The sequence below is a fragment of the Pantherophis guttatus genome, chromosome 1 (assembly GCF_059756535.1).
Source record: "Pantherophis guttatus breed Tessera chromosome 1, ASM5975653v1, whole genome shotgun sequence".
Classification (NCBI taxonomy): Eukaryota; Metazoa; Chordata; class Lepidosauria; order Squamata; family Colubridae; genus Pantherophis; species Pantherophis guttatus.
Window position 1 is genome coordinate 77,481,431 of NC_142063.1, and position 17,054 is coordinate 77,498,484.

General features: G+C 41.1%; 2 protein-coding genes across 2 annotated transcripts in view; one reads left to right on the forward strand and one right to left on the reverse strand.

Annotated features, from left to right (window-relative positions):
* The window catches only part of LARGE2 (LARGE xylosyl- and glucuronyltransferase 2), a 44,366-nt gene extending 43,658 nt beyond the window's left edge, over positions 1-708 (reverse strand). The window contains exon 1 of the mRNA XM_034417436.3: positions 496-708. The gene's annotated coding sequence lies outside the window, so the exon portion shown is untranslated. The remainder of the gene's footprint in view (positions 1-495) is intronic.
* An 88-nt stretch (positions 709-796) lies between these two features.
* Positions 797-16,574, forward strand: PEX16 (peroxisomal biogenesis factor 16). The gene is made up of 11 exons (XM_034417434.3): positions 797-1,031; positions 2,976-3,011; positions 6,593-6,669; positions 8,746-8,879; positions 9,322-9,422; positions 11,092-11,172; positions 11,319-11,471; positions 12,837-12,909; positions 13,518-13,637; positions 14,960-15,024; positions 16,127-16,574. The coding sequence occupies exons 1-11, from the start codon at positions 896-898 to the stop codon at positions 16,183-16,185; spliced, it is 1,035 nt and encodes a 344-aa protein (XP_034273325.1). The 5' UTR covers positions 797-895; the 3' UTR covers positions 16,186-16,574.
* The last annotated feature ends 480 nt before the right edge of the window (positions 16,575-17,054 follow it).

Below are 17,054 nucleotides of genomic sequence, written 5' to 3' on the forward strand. Positions count from 1 at the left end.
ACTTTAGCATAGGGCGCCACCAAACCACGTGCCAGTCGGTGCTGCAAAGCGGGAGAGGGCTTCTATTTTTACGGTAAGGTCTCTCAGGGACAGGAGACTTCCCCTACTAGCCTCTGGTATCATTTCCCCGTCAGGCCGTTCTCCCACATGCTCTCTCCCCCAGGAGAGGACACCCTATTAGACAAAGACACCTGCTAGGCATCCTCTCCAAAGCGGGGCGAAGGGCGTCCCCAGCATATCCCCCCTCCCAAAAAAAAACCTAGCCCTCGACCGAGCCCATCTCCCCCACCTATAGCGCTTTCCTTATTTTAGCCCCCTCCCCTGCAAAAGCGAAATTTTCTGGCAGCGTTCGGACCCTTCTCGCCGAAGGCAGCCACGCCTGAGAAAAGGAGCTGCATTAAGCGCCGACTCGGTGTCGGAGGTGAGTCAGGGGCAACCCCGTCGGCGCTGTGCAAGGGAAGTCTGTGGCAAGCCGCGTCCCCGCGCAATACTCACACCTGGCAGTGGCGCGCGCTGCTGCCACGACGGCGCGCGCCTTCTCTCCAGCCCTGGTATAAAAGTTCCTCCTTTCCACCTCCACCACCTCCAGCAAGCGGGCGCGCCCGCTAGCCTGAACCTCCTCGCGCTCGGCTCATTCTTCCCTCTGGCTTGTTTCCACTCAGGGCTCGATTGGTTTCGCTCGCGCCAGCTTCGGAGCAGGTGCTGCGCAGGCGCAGAGGCAGAATGCCGAGCCAGTCCAGGAGAGAGGCGGGGCCGGGGGGAGGTGGGGGTGGGTGGGTGGGGTCTATGTGTGTCCGGGCAGCAAAGTACAAACCGGAAGTGTGTGCGCAGGCGCAATGGGGGAGTGTCTCTGTGTGTCTGTGTGTGAGCGTACGTCGATCTTTTTAGGGCAGCCATGGCTGGATCGGCGCCGGGTCTAGTGGGGAGGCTGCGGCATTTGTGTTACCGGTATCAGGATTACGTGAAGCGGCATCCAGCGGCCACTGCTCAGCTGGAGAGCACCGTGCGGGGCCTCTCTTACTTGCTGCCAGGTAGGAGGGGACGAGCACCATTGCAGATGCCCGGGGAAAAGCTTTCTCTATCCATAGGGTTTTGGGAGGTTTTTTGTACGAAAAGGTTATTGAACTTGTGTTTTGCTCCCTTCGAATCCCAAATAGGTTTCAGGCTGTCAGCATTTCTAACAGCTCGGTAATAGGCAGACGTCTGGCAGGTGAAGCTTTTGAATCCTGGAATTCCAGTGTTAGAGAAGGCTTTACCTGTTGGGTTTCTTTCTGTGGTTTTAAAAATTGCCCAGCAGGTTTGACAGGAAAAAAGATAATAGTCACAGGCGACAGGGGGAAAATAAATAGTACTGCGGTCCTTCTCTTAAATCTTTCAATTGGCCCTGGATTTGAAATAGTGATTTGGAGAAAGATTTTGGCTCTTTTTTAAAATTACTTTTCCTTTTAATCAATTGCAGAGCTTGATTGCAACTTAGATAGTACTTTATCACTGTAGTCGTTCTGCTTGAGCAAGGGGCTGGACTAGAAGACCTCCAAGGTCCCTTCCTGCTCTATTCTATTCTACTCTGTTCTCTGCTATTACGGATATATTAAATGTCTGCAGCTCAATGCTGTAGAAACTGCAGGTTTCAATCTCTAACTTGGCAACCTCTTTCGAAATTGTTTGGATTGTGCTTGGTGTTCGCTGGACAGGTCTGGTCTCTTAATGACTGTGGTCACAGCCTTGAGGTTTAAATTCTTTCCATTCCACATGAAGGTCCTAGAAGATCAAAGCAAAACCATCTAAGCAGCACTTAATTCATTGATTATGAAATCAAGATCATTCCCATTCATTTGTCTATTATCTAATATTTTGAAGCACGTGGCTTTAACTAATGGTGGGAGTGCCCAAATTAAGATCAATATGCTGAAGTGGGGGTTGCTGATATTTTTTGGTCTGTTGATAGTCCTTGACTTATCATCACAATAGAGCCAAAAGTTATGTTGCTAACAGTCCAGTTCTAAATTGTCATTTTGAAATTAGGTAATTGGAACTGTACATAATATCCCTAATCTGAAAGTCAAATTAATGTATGCAAAGGCATTGTGACTCTTGCTATTTTATTTTGGTTTGCTCCTCTACCCATAATAATTTTCTTCCTATTTAACTATTCAGCAAGGTTTTCAGACCTTTTCTTTAAAAGAATTGTAACCAGTTCATATTTAAATGTAGATATGTAAAACTGATACCTTTTAAAAACTTTTTGAAGACCAAATTCCAAAGTCAGGGTGCAGCTATAGAGAAGACCCTACCTGTGTTGATGGTGGGATAAATACAAAACAGGGACGAAAGAAGAAGTAAATCGTACATAATTTCATACAGGGAGAGAGGACCCTTTTTAGAATAGAAGTAAATCTGAATAAGAAAAAAAAATGACATGAGTCCTTTGGTTACTGTTCATCAAGGAAAAATTGCTTTTAAACTATTTTTGAGGTCAGGTTTTAGTGATTTTAATGTTAGAAGCTGCTCCATTCAGTCGCCCCAACTCCACCCCGAATAAAGAGATTAAAGGGTTGTAAAACGGGGAAAAAATGTTGGAAGCATGTGTGGCTTGGAAAACCATATAAATTTGTTTAACAAATTTCTGATTATATTGATCCATATGATCTTTGTTAGGTGCAGTGTAAAATCTTAGATTATATTTCAAAAATATTATGGCAGTCAGGAAAGCACGGGCAAGACATTAAGTTAGGTGTCTATGAAAAATATATGTTTCCCATTGTAGATGAACCTGTTGTACTACTTGGAGTTAGTTAAGTGTATGTATAATTCAGAATATATGTGGGAAACATACATCTCTGGGATGGTTGAGCAATATGTTGGCTTCATTGTTTTAGCTGTTGCTTCACAGCTACTCCCTCAAAACTTTTCCATTGGCTATTCTTTAGTGGTATGAATAGTGGCTCAGGTTTCATTTGTACTTATTTTTACAGGTCGATTTTCTGACTCTCATGAGCTGTCTGAATTGGGTAAGTACAACTGCTTTGAAGTTCTAAAATAATAAAAATATCATTGGGTTCTCTCAGAAGCCCATGTGGGATTACATTAGGGGGAAAAGAATAGAATAGAATAGAATAGAACAGATTTTTTTATTGGCCAAGGGTGATTGGACACACAAGGAATTTGTCTTGGTGCATATGCTCTCAGTGTACATAAAAGAAAAGATACGTTCATCAAGAATCATAAGGTACACAACACTTAATGATAGTCATAGGGTACAAATAAGCAATCAGGAAACAATATCAATATAAATCATAAGGATACCAGCAACAAGGTTACAGTCATACAGTCATAAGTGGGAGGAGATGGGTGGTAGAAACGATGAGAAGATTAATAGTAGTGCAGACTTAGGAAAAAGATACATGCGTGTTGCATATCCTGGGTTATTAAATAACTTCCAAAAGTTTCAATGTAGAATATAGATTTTGACTTTAAAATTTTAAAATTTTTAGCTTGCAGCTAAGTTGGTGACAGGGTACATGCACCTCCAGTATCCTGAGATCATGTTGCTAAAATTGAGTGCAAAAATGTAACTTTCGGCAGCACAAGTTTTGATTTCCCTCCGTACAAAAATATTAAGTATTAAGGAAATGGTAGCAGGAGGCTTCTGAGAGGCAGAATGCTCTCATTTCCACTTTTAACCAGTGGTGGGTTGCTACCAGCTCGCCCCGGATCAAGCGAACCGGTAGCGGCTGGAGGCTTCGCCCACCCACCTGGACGCTTCTGCACATGCACAAAAGTGTTGCACACACAGGAGAGAGGGCGCGCACACCCATGAGCAAACCGGTAGCGACGGGTTTTGAAACCCGCCCCTGCTTTTGACGTATACCCCAAAACATTGTAATTGTCAAAAACTCATACTACCAAAATCTAGCTATTTTGGTGCTAATATTTGATAGCACAATTAGAATTTGGAGTTCTCTATATGACACCAGGTCTCCATCATTCCCAATTTGCATAACTGCAGAGTATACTGATCAAATTTGATATATATTGTACTCCAATGCATTTTAAGAGTACTAACTTGGAAAAGGCTATTAAATAAATTATCTATTGATTAAAAAAATAAATCCTTTGAGTCAAGTTTGACCCCTGGTAACTATATGAATATAGTCTCATTGTATGGTAGTGGTTTGACCTTTTTCCTGGGATGTTTTTTGACTTCCCAGTCTAGCTTATAACACTAGAGGTCATGGAGGTCTTTCATCCAAGTAGTAACCAGGCCTAGTCCTACTTAGCTTCCAAGTCCAGACAAGGTTAGTCAGCTGTCTAATAAAATATTTATTTAATTCAGCACTGCTGTAAGAAATTCAAATTGTTACTGGAAAAAAAGGTTAAAAGAAAATTGCAGGAAATGTTATTTTTGAGCAATCTTACATATAAATCCATATTTATATAAACATTCCTAAAAGAAGAGTCTGATCCCATTCTTTACTCTTGGCCAACTTGGTAGGATATATCTCAGTTTAATAAACTTCAGCCCCTTCATTCTCCTTTTATGATGGGCTCAAAACAGTTGCTTTTCTATTAAAGATAATTTTTCATTTTGTCTCTTAGTATTAAAAGTCACCTTCAAAATATAGGTTCTGGTTTGCCCTGAAGTCATTAATCTCAGTTTTCAAAAACTGTAATAACTGATCCAGAGTTACAGTTACAGTTATTACAGACCAAGATTTCTTGATTTAATCATATAGAGCAACCCTAATTTAATGTTGTGTCTTATGCTTGTTTCATATTTGTCATGATATAATCATTTGAATGTAGTCAATATTTGAACATAAGCTAGAAAGTTGAGAAATAAACAATTTCAAGATAGAGTTAATTGACTTCTTTCAATGTGATGGGTGTGGTGAGAAATGAATACGCTTGTACAATTGTAAGCAATTTCAAAATAATGAAATTACAATAGTTTCATTTCTTGCCACACTAATATCTAGCATAGCACAATCTGTTCATTCATATTTCTTGAGGACATAAACTAGCTTTCCATCCTAAAATAAGAAAGTTCTTGTCCTCTGCAAAACTTCTTAAGATCTCTATGTCCCTCAATCCTTAGTTGTTTTTGTTTGATATATCCTAGAACAGTGATGGCTAACCTTTTTGTCGTCACGTGCCTGTACCCATAATGCAATACCCGCGGAACCCCCCTGACCTCCGTGCATGCCCATGTAACCCACCCCTCCACCCTGTTTTGGGCCTCCCTGCAGCCTCCTGGGACCAATAACTGTGAGGGAGCACACTGCTCCCCCTGTGCATGCACATGCGTCTCCCGCATGCGCCCTGCCCCTGCACATATGTGGCAGATACCCAAAAATGAGCTGGCCGGCGGGAGGCATGCGCTCATGCGGGTGGAGCTGAGCTGGGCGACGGCTTGCGTGCCCGAAGAGAGGGCACTGCGTGCCACCTGTGGCATGCATGCCATAGGTTCACCATCATGGTCCTAGAATAAGGCATCAGTGTGGGTCTCTTGACCTAAATTCTGTGTTTTGTGGATTTTGTTGTCCATGATAAATTTCAGACTATTTAAACTTACTGTTGTTTATCAAATATCATGAACAATTCAAATACTTTTAAATTATCTTTAAAATTTCTGTTAGTATTTTTATTGTTTCAGAATGATTGTATTATTGATTTTTCTTTTTTTTTAATTTCTTAGCCTGTTTATGTCTGATCTATATTAATAGTTCTGAGGCTTGGGTGAAATCAATAAAATAAACAATATAACAGTATAAGCCGCGGTGGCGCAGTAGTTGGAATGTAGTACTGCAGGCTATTTCTGCTGACTGCCAGCTGATTGCAATTTGGCAGATCGAATCTGACCAGGCTCAAGGTTGACCCATCCTTCTGAGGTAAAATGAGGACCCAGATTGTTGGGGGCAATATGCTGACTCTGTAAAACCACTTAGAGAGGGCTGTAAAGCCCTGTGAAGTGGTATATAAGTCTAAGTGCTATTGCTATTGCTATAACCCGTATTGTACTTGTTTGGCCCAGGCTAGGAACAGTGTTCCATAAATAGGTCACCACAACCAAGAAGAACTTCTCCCAATTCTATGTAATATTCTTCTCATACAGACAGGCAGATTTAACACTTGAAAGATGAAGGACATGAACAGTCTATGGGTGTTTAGTTATTCCTACAAACCAGGAGAAGTATGTTCCATAGCATATTTAGTCTTTCTTGAAATTCCTGCAGGGTCAAGATTTTCGTTGAGATTGCAGTTTGGCTCCAGATGCCATTTCAAAAATGTTTATGCCTTTGCATCACAGAACATGTTATCAAAAGTATGGCCATTTTGAAAGGGAGTTGTGAATTAATGTACTCTATTCCTTTGCTTGGATCCTATGGAAGAAAGCCAAGATATGACCAAGACTCATACTTCAGAAGTAGTGATTTAAATATAATCTGGGCTTTGAAATAAAAGTATTTTTAAGTCACCGATCTCTTTATCTTTCAGTCTCTAATGGAAAAAAAACAGTAGCTTTTTACTTTTATTCCTTTTTAATTACATTTCCCCCTCCCCTCCCCAAATTCCATCTTCCCTTTCTCAGTGTATTCTGCCTCCAGTTTGCTGGTCCTACTCAACGACTGGATTCTTCGAAAGGAGCTGCAGCAATCCCTCCCAGTGGTAAGAATGTTTTGCAGGCCAAAGGAAGTTATTATGAACTTTCTCTTGCCTTTCCCTCTATTGATACTTCGATTCTGAAACTTCTACCTAAATTAGCTATGGGCTGTTCACTTTTTTGCTTGCAACATTTAGCATGATAAATGATGAAGATTACAGTGGTGTTTAACTCTTGGAAGGTTTAGAGCAGCCCTGCCCAATTTATAGAGGGGAAAGGGCCATATTGTTAAATTAAAAACCATTGCATAAAGAATACAGGTAGTCCTCATCTGATGATCACAATTGAACCTAAAAATTTCCCTTGCTAAGCAAGACAGTTGTTTAGTGAATTTTGCCTCATTTTATGACCTTTCTTGCTACGGTTGTTAAGTGAATCCCTGCAATTGTTAAGTTAGTAACATGATGGTTAAGTGAATCTGTCTTCCCCATTGACTTTGCTTATCAGAGGGTCGCAAAAGGTGATCATGTGATCCCAGGACACTGCAACCCTCATAAATAGATGCCAGTTGCCAAATGGCCAGTTTTGATCAAATGACCATAAGTGTGGCTGCACCAGTCATAAGTGTGAAAAACGGTCATAAGTCACTTTTTTCAGTGCCATTGTAATTTCAAATGGTCGCTGAATGGTTGTAAGTCAATGACTACCCATACCTGGTGTCCCAAACAGCTGTTTAACTATGTCCTTGGAGTGTTGTGCAGGCCTGATTTAGATTAATGAGAGAAGATGTGATCTGAATGGAGTCCTTGGTGCTGTCCGAGCTTGGTTGTTTCCTTGCAGATGTTTCGTTGCCCAATTAGATGCACTGAAGATATTACTAGATGGGTGAAGAATGTCTGCAAAAAAAAAAAAAAAAGCTTGGAGAGCAGCCAGGATTCTACAGTTCAATCCTGAGCTGCAGATATAATCCTCTATTAGGAATCTGAGTACTTGGATTCAAATGGCAATGAGGAAGCAGTGAAACTGCCTTTTTTTTTGCTTGGTAGATAAAAGATTCTTCTTTTCCTCCTTTTACTAGACCCCAACATCTCTGTCTTCCTCATTTAGGCCACCGACAGTAAGAATGCACAATATTAAGCAGCAGATAGGCTGGTGGGGAACAGAGGAATATGCAATGTGCAGAGATACTGCTTCCTAAATATTACCTCTCCCTTTAAAAACCTCTCCATGTCCCTGCAACAAAGCTCTGGCATGCAGGTCTCTGATGCTGGCCAGTAGTTGAAATGGAATGAGTCAGACTTGAGCACAAATAGTTAAAGTTGAAAGACCCGATTGCTTTTGTATGGAAGTGCTGGACACATCGCGCCCCTCATTCTTCATGACAGTTGCCTCTGCACAGTAGAAAGAATGTGTGGAGAGGTAAAAGGAAAGAGGCTAACTTTTCTAAGAATTACCAGGTCTGATGCTTGCATGAAAGAAAGCTTTATTAAGAAAACAGCATTATGATAGGTACTTATATCTGTCTGCAAGTAATGGGTATTGTCTGCTTTCCTTCATTATGAAAAAGCGCAGCTACACAGGTTCGAGAAAAGGAAAAATACAATAGAAGAAATGAGAGCCTGAGAATATCAGTCTAACCAATAGGAGACAATAGGTTACATAGAAGTAACTCAGACAAGGAAAGGGCATAGAAAAGCAGACTCTATCTGTCTATGGAGATTCTCAGTCATCCAGGTCATGGTTATCCCAAATGTGCTTTTTCAAGAGGCAACTGGACTTTCTGGTTTTTCTTTGAAGACATTTCACTTCTCATCCAAGAAGCTTCTTCAGCTCTGACTGGAATCCTTCCATTCCCCACCATCCAGTCAGAGCTGAAGAAGCTTCTTGGATGAGAAGTGAAACATTCAGAGAAAAACCAGAAAGTCCAGTTGCCTCTTGAAAAAGCACATTTGGGACAGAGTCCATCTGCTACCCATCTCTATGTCTATTGGCTCTAGTGATCAGTGGATTTATAGATGCAGAAAGCTGGTGTATCCAGTGTTTAACGTATTGAGACTTAAAAGAAAAGCCAGAGTTTTACTGTACGTTGAAACTAATCATACCGAGTCATCTCACAGGTTTGTTTGCCTTTTCTTGTACAGCCACTTTCCCAGCAGAAATTGCTAACATGGCTGAGTGTTCTCGAATGCCTGGAGGTCTTTGCCGAGATGGGAGCTGCCAAGGTGTGGGGTGAGAATGGCCGGTGGGCCACTATTGTCCTCATCCAGTTAACCAAGTGAGTGTTGAACAGAGAGACGGGGAATCCAGGGCTGTTTGGTGCCTTATCAAAATGCATTTGATTGGCAAACAAAAGAAATGGGGCCTTTTTATTGGTATATCCGAAGTGTCTGTAGCTTCACACAAAGTTAGAGTGATTGTATGACATGTATAGTATAAACCACATGGTTTTTACAACAAGTTCAGAATAAGTTTGGGCTCTTGTCAAAGCTACTTGATGTTTATTTGCATCCAAAATAATATGCAATATTTCTGCATGATAAGTGACTATGATTTTATATAAGCCTCCTAATTTTCATTAGCCCAAAATATTTCCAAGAATGATCACAAGGTCAAGTTGTTGGGAGTGTCTGCCAACACTTACTGCATCCTTTTAGTATCTTGATTGTGAAATTGTGTGCCTTTTGTAGCTTATAATCGTGACTTTCTCTGACCCACAGAGCCATTTTGCGCCTCCTGCTCTTGCTCTGGTACAAAGCTGGCATCCAGACCTCTCCTCCCATTGTACCATTAGACAGGAGACAATCACTGTATCAGAAAGGTGAGTCAAAACCAATTTAGTTAATCAGCATAATCAAGGGGAATGGAGGACGTCCTGAATGCTGTTGAATTATTGTTGTGTCATCCAGTCTTACAAATAACCCAGAGTTGGATAATACCAGCAAAAATATTTGTGGGTTTCTTGTATTACTCTATATTAAATATTCATTTCCACTGATGCTGAGTTCAGGCCTGAAATAAATGCGTTTGTTCGTGCGCATGCAGGGACGTAGTTATTAAAGAGATCATCATGGTTACGATGATTATTCCACATTTTTGCAATCATGTACCTTATTTTTTGGAGTATAAGACGTACCTGAGTATAAGACGCACCTTAGTTTTTGGGGAGGAAAATTAAAAAAAAGCTGATTGGCAGGTGGATCTGCCTCCCAGAATACCCCCAATCAGCTGTTCCCAGAGGTGAATTTTAGCAACAGGTTCCTTGGTTGTAAGCTCTGTGCCTTGCTTTTTTTTTTTTTTTTTTTTTGCTTTTTTTTCTGCCTCTGAAACTTCTGAAACTGTTTCAGAAAAAACTTATTTTTCTGCCTCTGAAAGCCTCCGAAACAGCTTCAGAAAAAAAGCCTCTGAAGCTCAGTTTGGGGGCTTCTTTTCTGAAGCTCAGTTTGGGGGCTTCTTTTCTGAAGCGCTGGGGGCTTTTTTTCTGAAGCTCTGGGGGCTTCTTTTCTGAAGATTCATTTCTGATGGTTTTTTCGGGCTCTGAAACCTTCGTTTGAGAAGCTGGGCAGGGCTGCATTCGGAGTATAAAACACACCCAGATTTTCACCCTCTTTTTGGGGGGAAAAGGTGCATCTTATACTCTGAAAAATACAGTGTTCTTCCATTTGGGGAAAGTTTACCAAAAAAAAATAAAAAGGCTTATGATGAGATCACTACTGAACAAAAATATCATTAGTGCAAGTTCTATTAAGATAAGTCTGACCTGACCAAGGAATCTCAGTGCTCCGAAAAAGTATGCATAACTGCATTCTCACAGACTCCTTTGTAGATGGTTAAGCAACTTTCAGCTCTACTTTGCCATCCCATATTGAGAAGAAAAGGCTTGCTGCCTAAAAATGAGATCAAATAGCTAAGGGGATTGTTGTGGGCAATTTCTGAATAAATAGCCCAGGACTATCCACTTGTGTTCATTGCTCATATTTGTATAGTATATACTCAGGGTAAGCCCATAGAGTAGTTGCCTTGTAGTTCTTTTTTTGCAGCACAGATGAGGAGGACCTCTGGAGCCTCATTCTTCAAAGTAGGCATACTAGAAAGTTTGAGCAGCATTTTCTGGGGATCTGCCTAGACCACTGAGGACAGTGGCCTGCAGGGTTTTCCATTCCATTTGGAATGTCGAGTCTCCCCATCCCTATTCTTGACTGGGGAGTGCCTGTACTGCAGGCTACTTCTGCTGCCTGCCGGCTGCCTGCAATTTGGCAGTTCGAATCTCACCAGGCTTAAGGTTGACTCAGCCTTCCATCCTTCCGAGGTGGGTAAAATGAGGACCCAGATTGTTGGGGGCAATATGCTGACTCTGCAAACGGCTTAGCGAGGCCGTGAAGCTCTGTGAAACGGTATATAAGTCTAAATGCTATTGATATTGCTATCTCGGTGCACGTGGGGGAATTGAACCCTCCTGATTGTGGCCTTACATACCTATCTTTTGACAGCCCTGGAAGCCAGCTTAGAAGGAAAAGAGCAGATCTTCGTGGGGAAGCGTTGTAGTCGTGTTGTGAGGTCTCTTGAAAGCAGTAAGTATCATTCTAGCTTGCTTTTTCTGATGTAACTTTTTAGGAGGCTAGGTAAACTAGTGGCCATATATGATTTTTTCTGGCCAAACATCTTGCTGGTTGCTGATAAATATCCATGCATGGCCATACTTTTGTCTTAATTTCAGCCCCTTCCCTGCACTCTAGACATTGGGGTGAGCCTCAGCAACGCGAGGAAAAGCAGAACCAAAGAGCAATGGAGAGCAGCCAACCATCAACACCTTTGGGCAGCCAGGAGACACTTGCTGAGTCTATCTTTGTTACCCGTCCATTGTTGCACTGTATCCTATTTTGACTTTCAGTGGTTCTTGTAGTCTGTTCTGTGTGCCACTAGAGAGAGCTACAGCCTTAGTATAAATTGTCCTAGTTCAGAAAGGTGCTTATTTCCAAGCAGGCTCTAGATTTTGGTTTAGTCACCATTAGAGATACTACCATACATGGTGAAACACTGAGGAATGAAATGGTCGTATTGATTTTAGACATTTCCAAACCATATTTTAAGATAGACCACATAAAAAGGTCTTGTACAGTATATGGTCATTGAGAAATAAAATCCATTCTCTTTGGTGGAGCTGTCTCCCACATCAACAAAAGTCACTTATGTTAATCACCTAGAAACAAAATTAAGAATAGCGCCCAAAATATAACAGCTTCTCCATCCAATGCTAACAATGTATCTTTATATCTTGAGTTCTGAAAAATTGAGAAAACCCCAAAACAAGGCAATAGAAATTGGGGGTGTTTGTTATAAAAGAAATATACAGACATATTATAGTACTACAAGTTAGTGGCATGTTTGAATTTTAGGTACGCTCTCTTAAGTTCTTGAAAAACATTGAACCATATTGAACCCATCAACCATATACTACTTTCAGGCCTTGAGGTTGGGCAGGAGGGTGTTTTGCTGGCACCAAATTTAAGGCAATACTAAGATGATCCTTGCAGCTTATTCTTTATTGTACGTACCCTCTTCAGTGAGCAGGTGAGGGAAATAAGCAGAAAGACTGAGCTCTTGTCCATTTTTTGTTGGGAATACATCCCACTGAATTCATATAGCAGTAGGAAGAAAAATGTTTTTAACAGTATTTCCAGCTATAATAGAAGTTAAATTGCTAGACCAAGGCACAGAAACCATTGTCTGTGCAGTGACAATGTGCTGCTGTGCAGCAAAGCTTGGCAGCATTGCACATCTGACCACTGCAGTGGAGAGGGACAGCATGAAGATATTCTTTACTCAGGAGAAAATTTGCTTAGGAGTAATCTCGTAGATGTCTTAAGTAACTACATTAAAATACTTCTCATCTGGTTTGAATGAGCAGTACTTTCAAAAAATATCATTCAGAAGAGAAAAATATTTCATGGGATTTTTTTTTCCCAGTGCCTCTTAATTTTTAAAGGGAAGAAATTGAAAATAGTTGTTGAGGGGATGGAGCAACAAAAGGGAATTGGACTTTTTCAGTATTTATTTATTTATTTTTGTGTTCCACAGTACTGTACCTCTCTATTGATTTTTGTCTGATCTGCACGCCTCAATTTCTTCTGATATTTTATCTAGCATTTATAACTCCTGTTATAATTTAGCCTGCCTGGATTTGAGATTTTCTGTGAGCATTCTTGTTTCTTTGTTCCTTAATGTTTGTTTGAAGTATTGAGTTTAGCCGTGTGGGGACAAAAATCTTGGAAACCCTGGCTTCTATCAGGCATCTTGGATGTTGGAAGGTCAGTTTGGAAAAAAGCCATCTTAGTTTAAGTTTTATTTTTACCTCTTCTTATGTCATAAATTTTAATTCCCACTCAATGATACCTTTGGTCCCAGCTGAGAGAGGAGACGCTGCACTTCCTTGAGAGGCTGGAGAACTTTGTTTGTTCAGTTTAAATCCTGCTCTTCTTTTCAAGCAAGTACACAAGGTAGCTAAACAAAATACGGAGATAAACATTTTTAAAACTTAATTTTAAACTTAATAATTAAAACTTTGATGAATGACATGCTGTTTAGCTGCTTTTCTAAATGCAGACAGAGTGAAAACTAAATGCAGCTTTTCTTTTTTTGTAGCAGTAGTTGCTTTTTATATTTTTGAGAAGATGGAAACTGTCTTAATTTGTAGTTCTAAAACTATTCTTGAAACCTACAAATAGCAAACACAAAATTAAAAGGAACGTTTTGAATCAAACAGCAAGGCCATGGCCTTGTTGCTCTGAATCTGTTAACTGAGAATGAAAGGGTCTCTTTTCTTTGAAAAACTGAGACTAAATGCAATATGATTGTGAGAATGCTCACAATCCTATAAAGTACCTTTTAATCTCCTTCTTCCCCCCCCTCCCCACAGCTTGAGTTTACTGAGTGATAAGAAAGATCTCAACAAACGTGAACGAATGGAGCTGAAACGGCGGACTATCCTGCTCCTATATTACCTATTAAGATCTCCCTTCTATGACAGATACTCTGAGTAAGTCTGCCAGCTTCCACAGAAACAAATGTCCTCTAGACCAGGGGTCTCCAACCTTGGCAACTTTAAGACTTGTGGACTTGAACTTCCAGAATTCCTCAGCCAGCAAAGCAAAGTTCAAGTCCACAAGTCTTAAAGTTGCCAAGGTTGGAGACCCCTGCTGTAGACTACCTGTGTAAGTAAATACAGAGAACTACAATTTCTGCCTAAGCCAAACTGAGATCATACATTTTTGGATGGCCAGAAGCATTAGAAGCTAGTTAAAAAAGGAGCACTATATCTATAGAATTCTCACTCTGGAGACGAGAAAAGGAACGAGGTCATCCATGGATACCTTCTCAGGATTTGGCCCAGTGGTGAAATGTAAAATTTGTTACTAGTGGTTCTATGGGTGTGGCTTAGTGGGGGTGGTGGTGGTAATGTGACTGGATGGGCGTGGCCAACTTTTTGTCACAGGCTTTTAAAAGCATTTTTTTTTCTACAACCTCTCTGGCTGAAGAGGTTGTAGAAAAAATGCTTTTAAAAGTAAAAAAAACCAGCCTCTGATGTTCGCGTGGCTCAGCTGGGCACTGGGGAGGGGGGGGGGTTTGCAGGGATTTTTGCTACTGGTTCTCCGAACCACCCACCGCCATCGCTACCGGATCAGGCGATCCGGTCCAAACCGGGAGCATTTCACCCCTGATTTGGCCCCAAGCTCCCGATTTTGGGCAGTTTTTGGTAAAGCCAATGCACTCACCCAGCTGCTTCCTCTGCCATTACCAGCATGAGGACTCAAGGTACAAGGAGCATCCATCTGCATCTCATCAGAGAATCAGATGCACCAAGAGATGCTCATCCTCCCTATTCCTTTGCACTTCAGTTTTTTCCTCAACAGCCTCCCAAAATTCTTCACTGCTGCTGACCATAAAAGTGGCTTTTTAGGCAGTTTAGAGTCTCTCAAAGCCAACACATCTGTTTTTGTCTCAAGGCAAAAACCATATTCCTCTCTGCTTCAGAAAGTCCCTTTGTTAATGGCAGAGTCCCCAGATTTGTCTTTAGGGAATAGAAGGCCATCCTAAGATCTATTCCTGGAGTCACTATGGCTTGAGCTACTAGCAGCTAATAATAATCCTGTTGTTATTATTAGCACATTATACTTCATGGGAGTCTTGCACAAGCATTTATTATTTTAGAAAGCCATGGTTTGAGAACCTCTGACTAAGGCAGAAATGTAGAGGCCTCTAAAATCTCTGACCTTGCTGTAATTCAAGAGAGCATTTGTTGTTGGGAAAGAAGCCACTAAACCCTCTTTTCCTTCTCTTTTTTCCCATATGCCTTTGTAGGGGCAGGATTCTCTTTCTTCTGCGCTTGTTGGCAGATTATGTCCCTGGAGTCGGCCTAGTGACTCGTAAGTAGAAGCCTGCCAGTTTTGTTTTTTTCTCCCAAAGATAGCTTTCATCAGTGAAGGAAATCATGAGGAGGGAGTCCCATCTCCTCTGTATGCTTGTCTGAAGAATCTACATGAGGGAGAGTTGAAATGCCTAAAGATGAAGGCAAAGTTGGGAATGTTGAGTTTATTTGATGTTGTCACTTAGGAATTTGAAATGTCTCCCTAGAATCTCTAGTTGGTTCCTCAGTTCCTCAGTTATGTTGACTTTATCAGGCTTGCTTAGTGGAGCAATGGCTTGCTTAGTGGAGAAGGCCTGCTATCTGCAAAACCTCTGCCATTATCATGTTAACATATCTGCAGTCAGGAGGGCCAAATGTTTTTATTTTTTATTTTTTTATTTGATTTATATGCCGCCCTTCTCCGGAGACTCAGGGTGGCTTACAATGCGTTAAGCAATAGCCTTCATACTTTTGTATATTTATACAAAGTCAGCTTATTGCCCCCACAAACTGGGTCCTCATTTCACCTACCTTAGAAAGGATGGAAGGCTGAGTCAACCTTGAGCCTTGCAGAGATTCGAACCAGCAGCAATTGCAGGCAGCTGTGTTAATAACAGGGTGCTTAGACCACTGTACTATCAAGGCTCCTTGATCAAGGCCCCTTTTGGATCCAGCATCTCGAAATTTCTAGGCAATACCTAGAAACGCAGATTGTTACATGAATAAGATCAGTGCCTAATATTCAGGGTTCCCTCCCATAAAGTTACTACTTTTCTCAAAAAATTAGGCTGGGTAACAGGAACCTAGAAACTGTGGTAAGGATGTATGACTTCCTTGACATTCCTATCACATCACCTGCTAGCCTGCTGTGTAGGTTACTTTAGTTTAGGGCATTAAGAAGCGTCTTTATGTATTTAGTACTTGGTTAACTCATTTCAGTTTGCCCTCTTTTTTCTGTTGTTAAAGGTCTTGCCTAAACATATCCTCAGGTGACTTTTTCCTCTACAGGATAATTTAAAGGCTCTTGGGAGGGTATCACGAACAGCAAATTTTGGAAATCCAGTTAGCAACTTGCTGCTTTAAAAATCTCTCCCCCTCTTTTTTCCCCCCTTCAATTTCAGGACCTTTGATGGATTACTTGCCAGCCTGGCAGAAAATTTATTTCTATAATTGGGGCTGATCTGGCTTCAGCTTGAACTACTGCAACCAGAGAAGATTCGAGTTGAAAGCTTGTGCTGACAGAATGACTTTATACTGAGGAAAACAATCATGAGACTTGCGGGGGGGGGGAAGTGGGGGGCAAGGGCAGCAGCACATCTCCCTATGACTTGTATTAATGGTTTGAGAAAGAAGAATAAGGCTTTTTCTGACTTTTTTTTTTAAAAAATGCCTTCCTGTAAGTACTACAAAGACGGCTTAAAATGTGTATGCTGTTTCCTTCCTATTTGGTAATAACTGGTTTCAAAGCATGGGCCTTGGGTTGTGAGGGGATGCAGAACTCTTTTTTTGTAAGCATTTTGTACAGTTGTGGATGAATAAAGCCAGGGGACTGCGGTGCCTTGGGGCTAATTGGTCTGGTCTCTTGAATGTTCAGTCATGAATCTGCAGGAAGTAAACCGATGGGAAGCAGAAAAATTTCAAAGCAATGCCAGGACATGGTATTTTAAACAGATTTCCTGTACAGGGGTAATTAAAATATAGCTGACTGTGGGGCAGAAACGGAAGAGAAATGCTGAATTTGTAGATAAACTCTGAAAACTATTACGAGTTACGAATATTCATATATGGATCGGAATTGTTTATGGCAGTTGTGCCATTAGCTTCTGGGGAGAAGGATTCCGTAGGTATCACCTTCACATTATGGTAAACCTTTGTTTACAGAATTTCTTGCTGCTTCACAGGTCTCTGATGCTGTTAAATTCACAAGAGTATTTCTTTAAAAGTTTTTTTTTTTTTAATTTGATTTATATGCCGCCCTTCTTTGGAGACTCAGGGCGGCTTACAATGCACTAAGCAATAGCCTTCATTCTTTTGTATGTTTATACAAAG

Bases quoted from the DNA above. Each gene is read 5' to 3' on its own strand.
- PEX16 (XM_034417434.3), top strand. From the start codon at position 896: ATGGCTGGATCGGCGCCGGGTCTAGTGGGGAGGCTGCGGCATTTGTGT. The intron at 9,423-11,091 runs GTGAGTCAAAAC...ATCTTTTGACAG, and splicing joins ACAATCACTGTATCAGAAAG to CCCTGGAAGCCAGCTTAGAA. The intron at 15,025-16,126 runs GTAAGTAGAAGC...CTTCAATTTCAG, and splicing joins TGGAGTCGGCCTAGTGACTC to GACCTTTGATGGATTACTTG.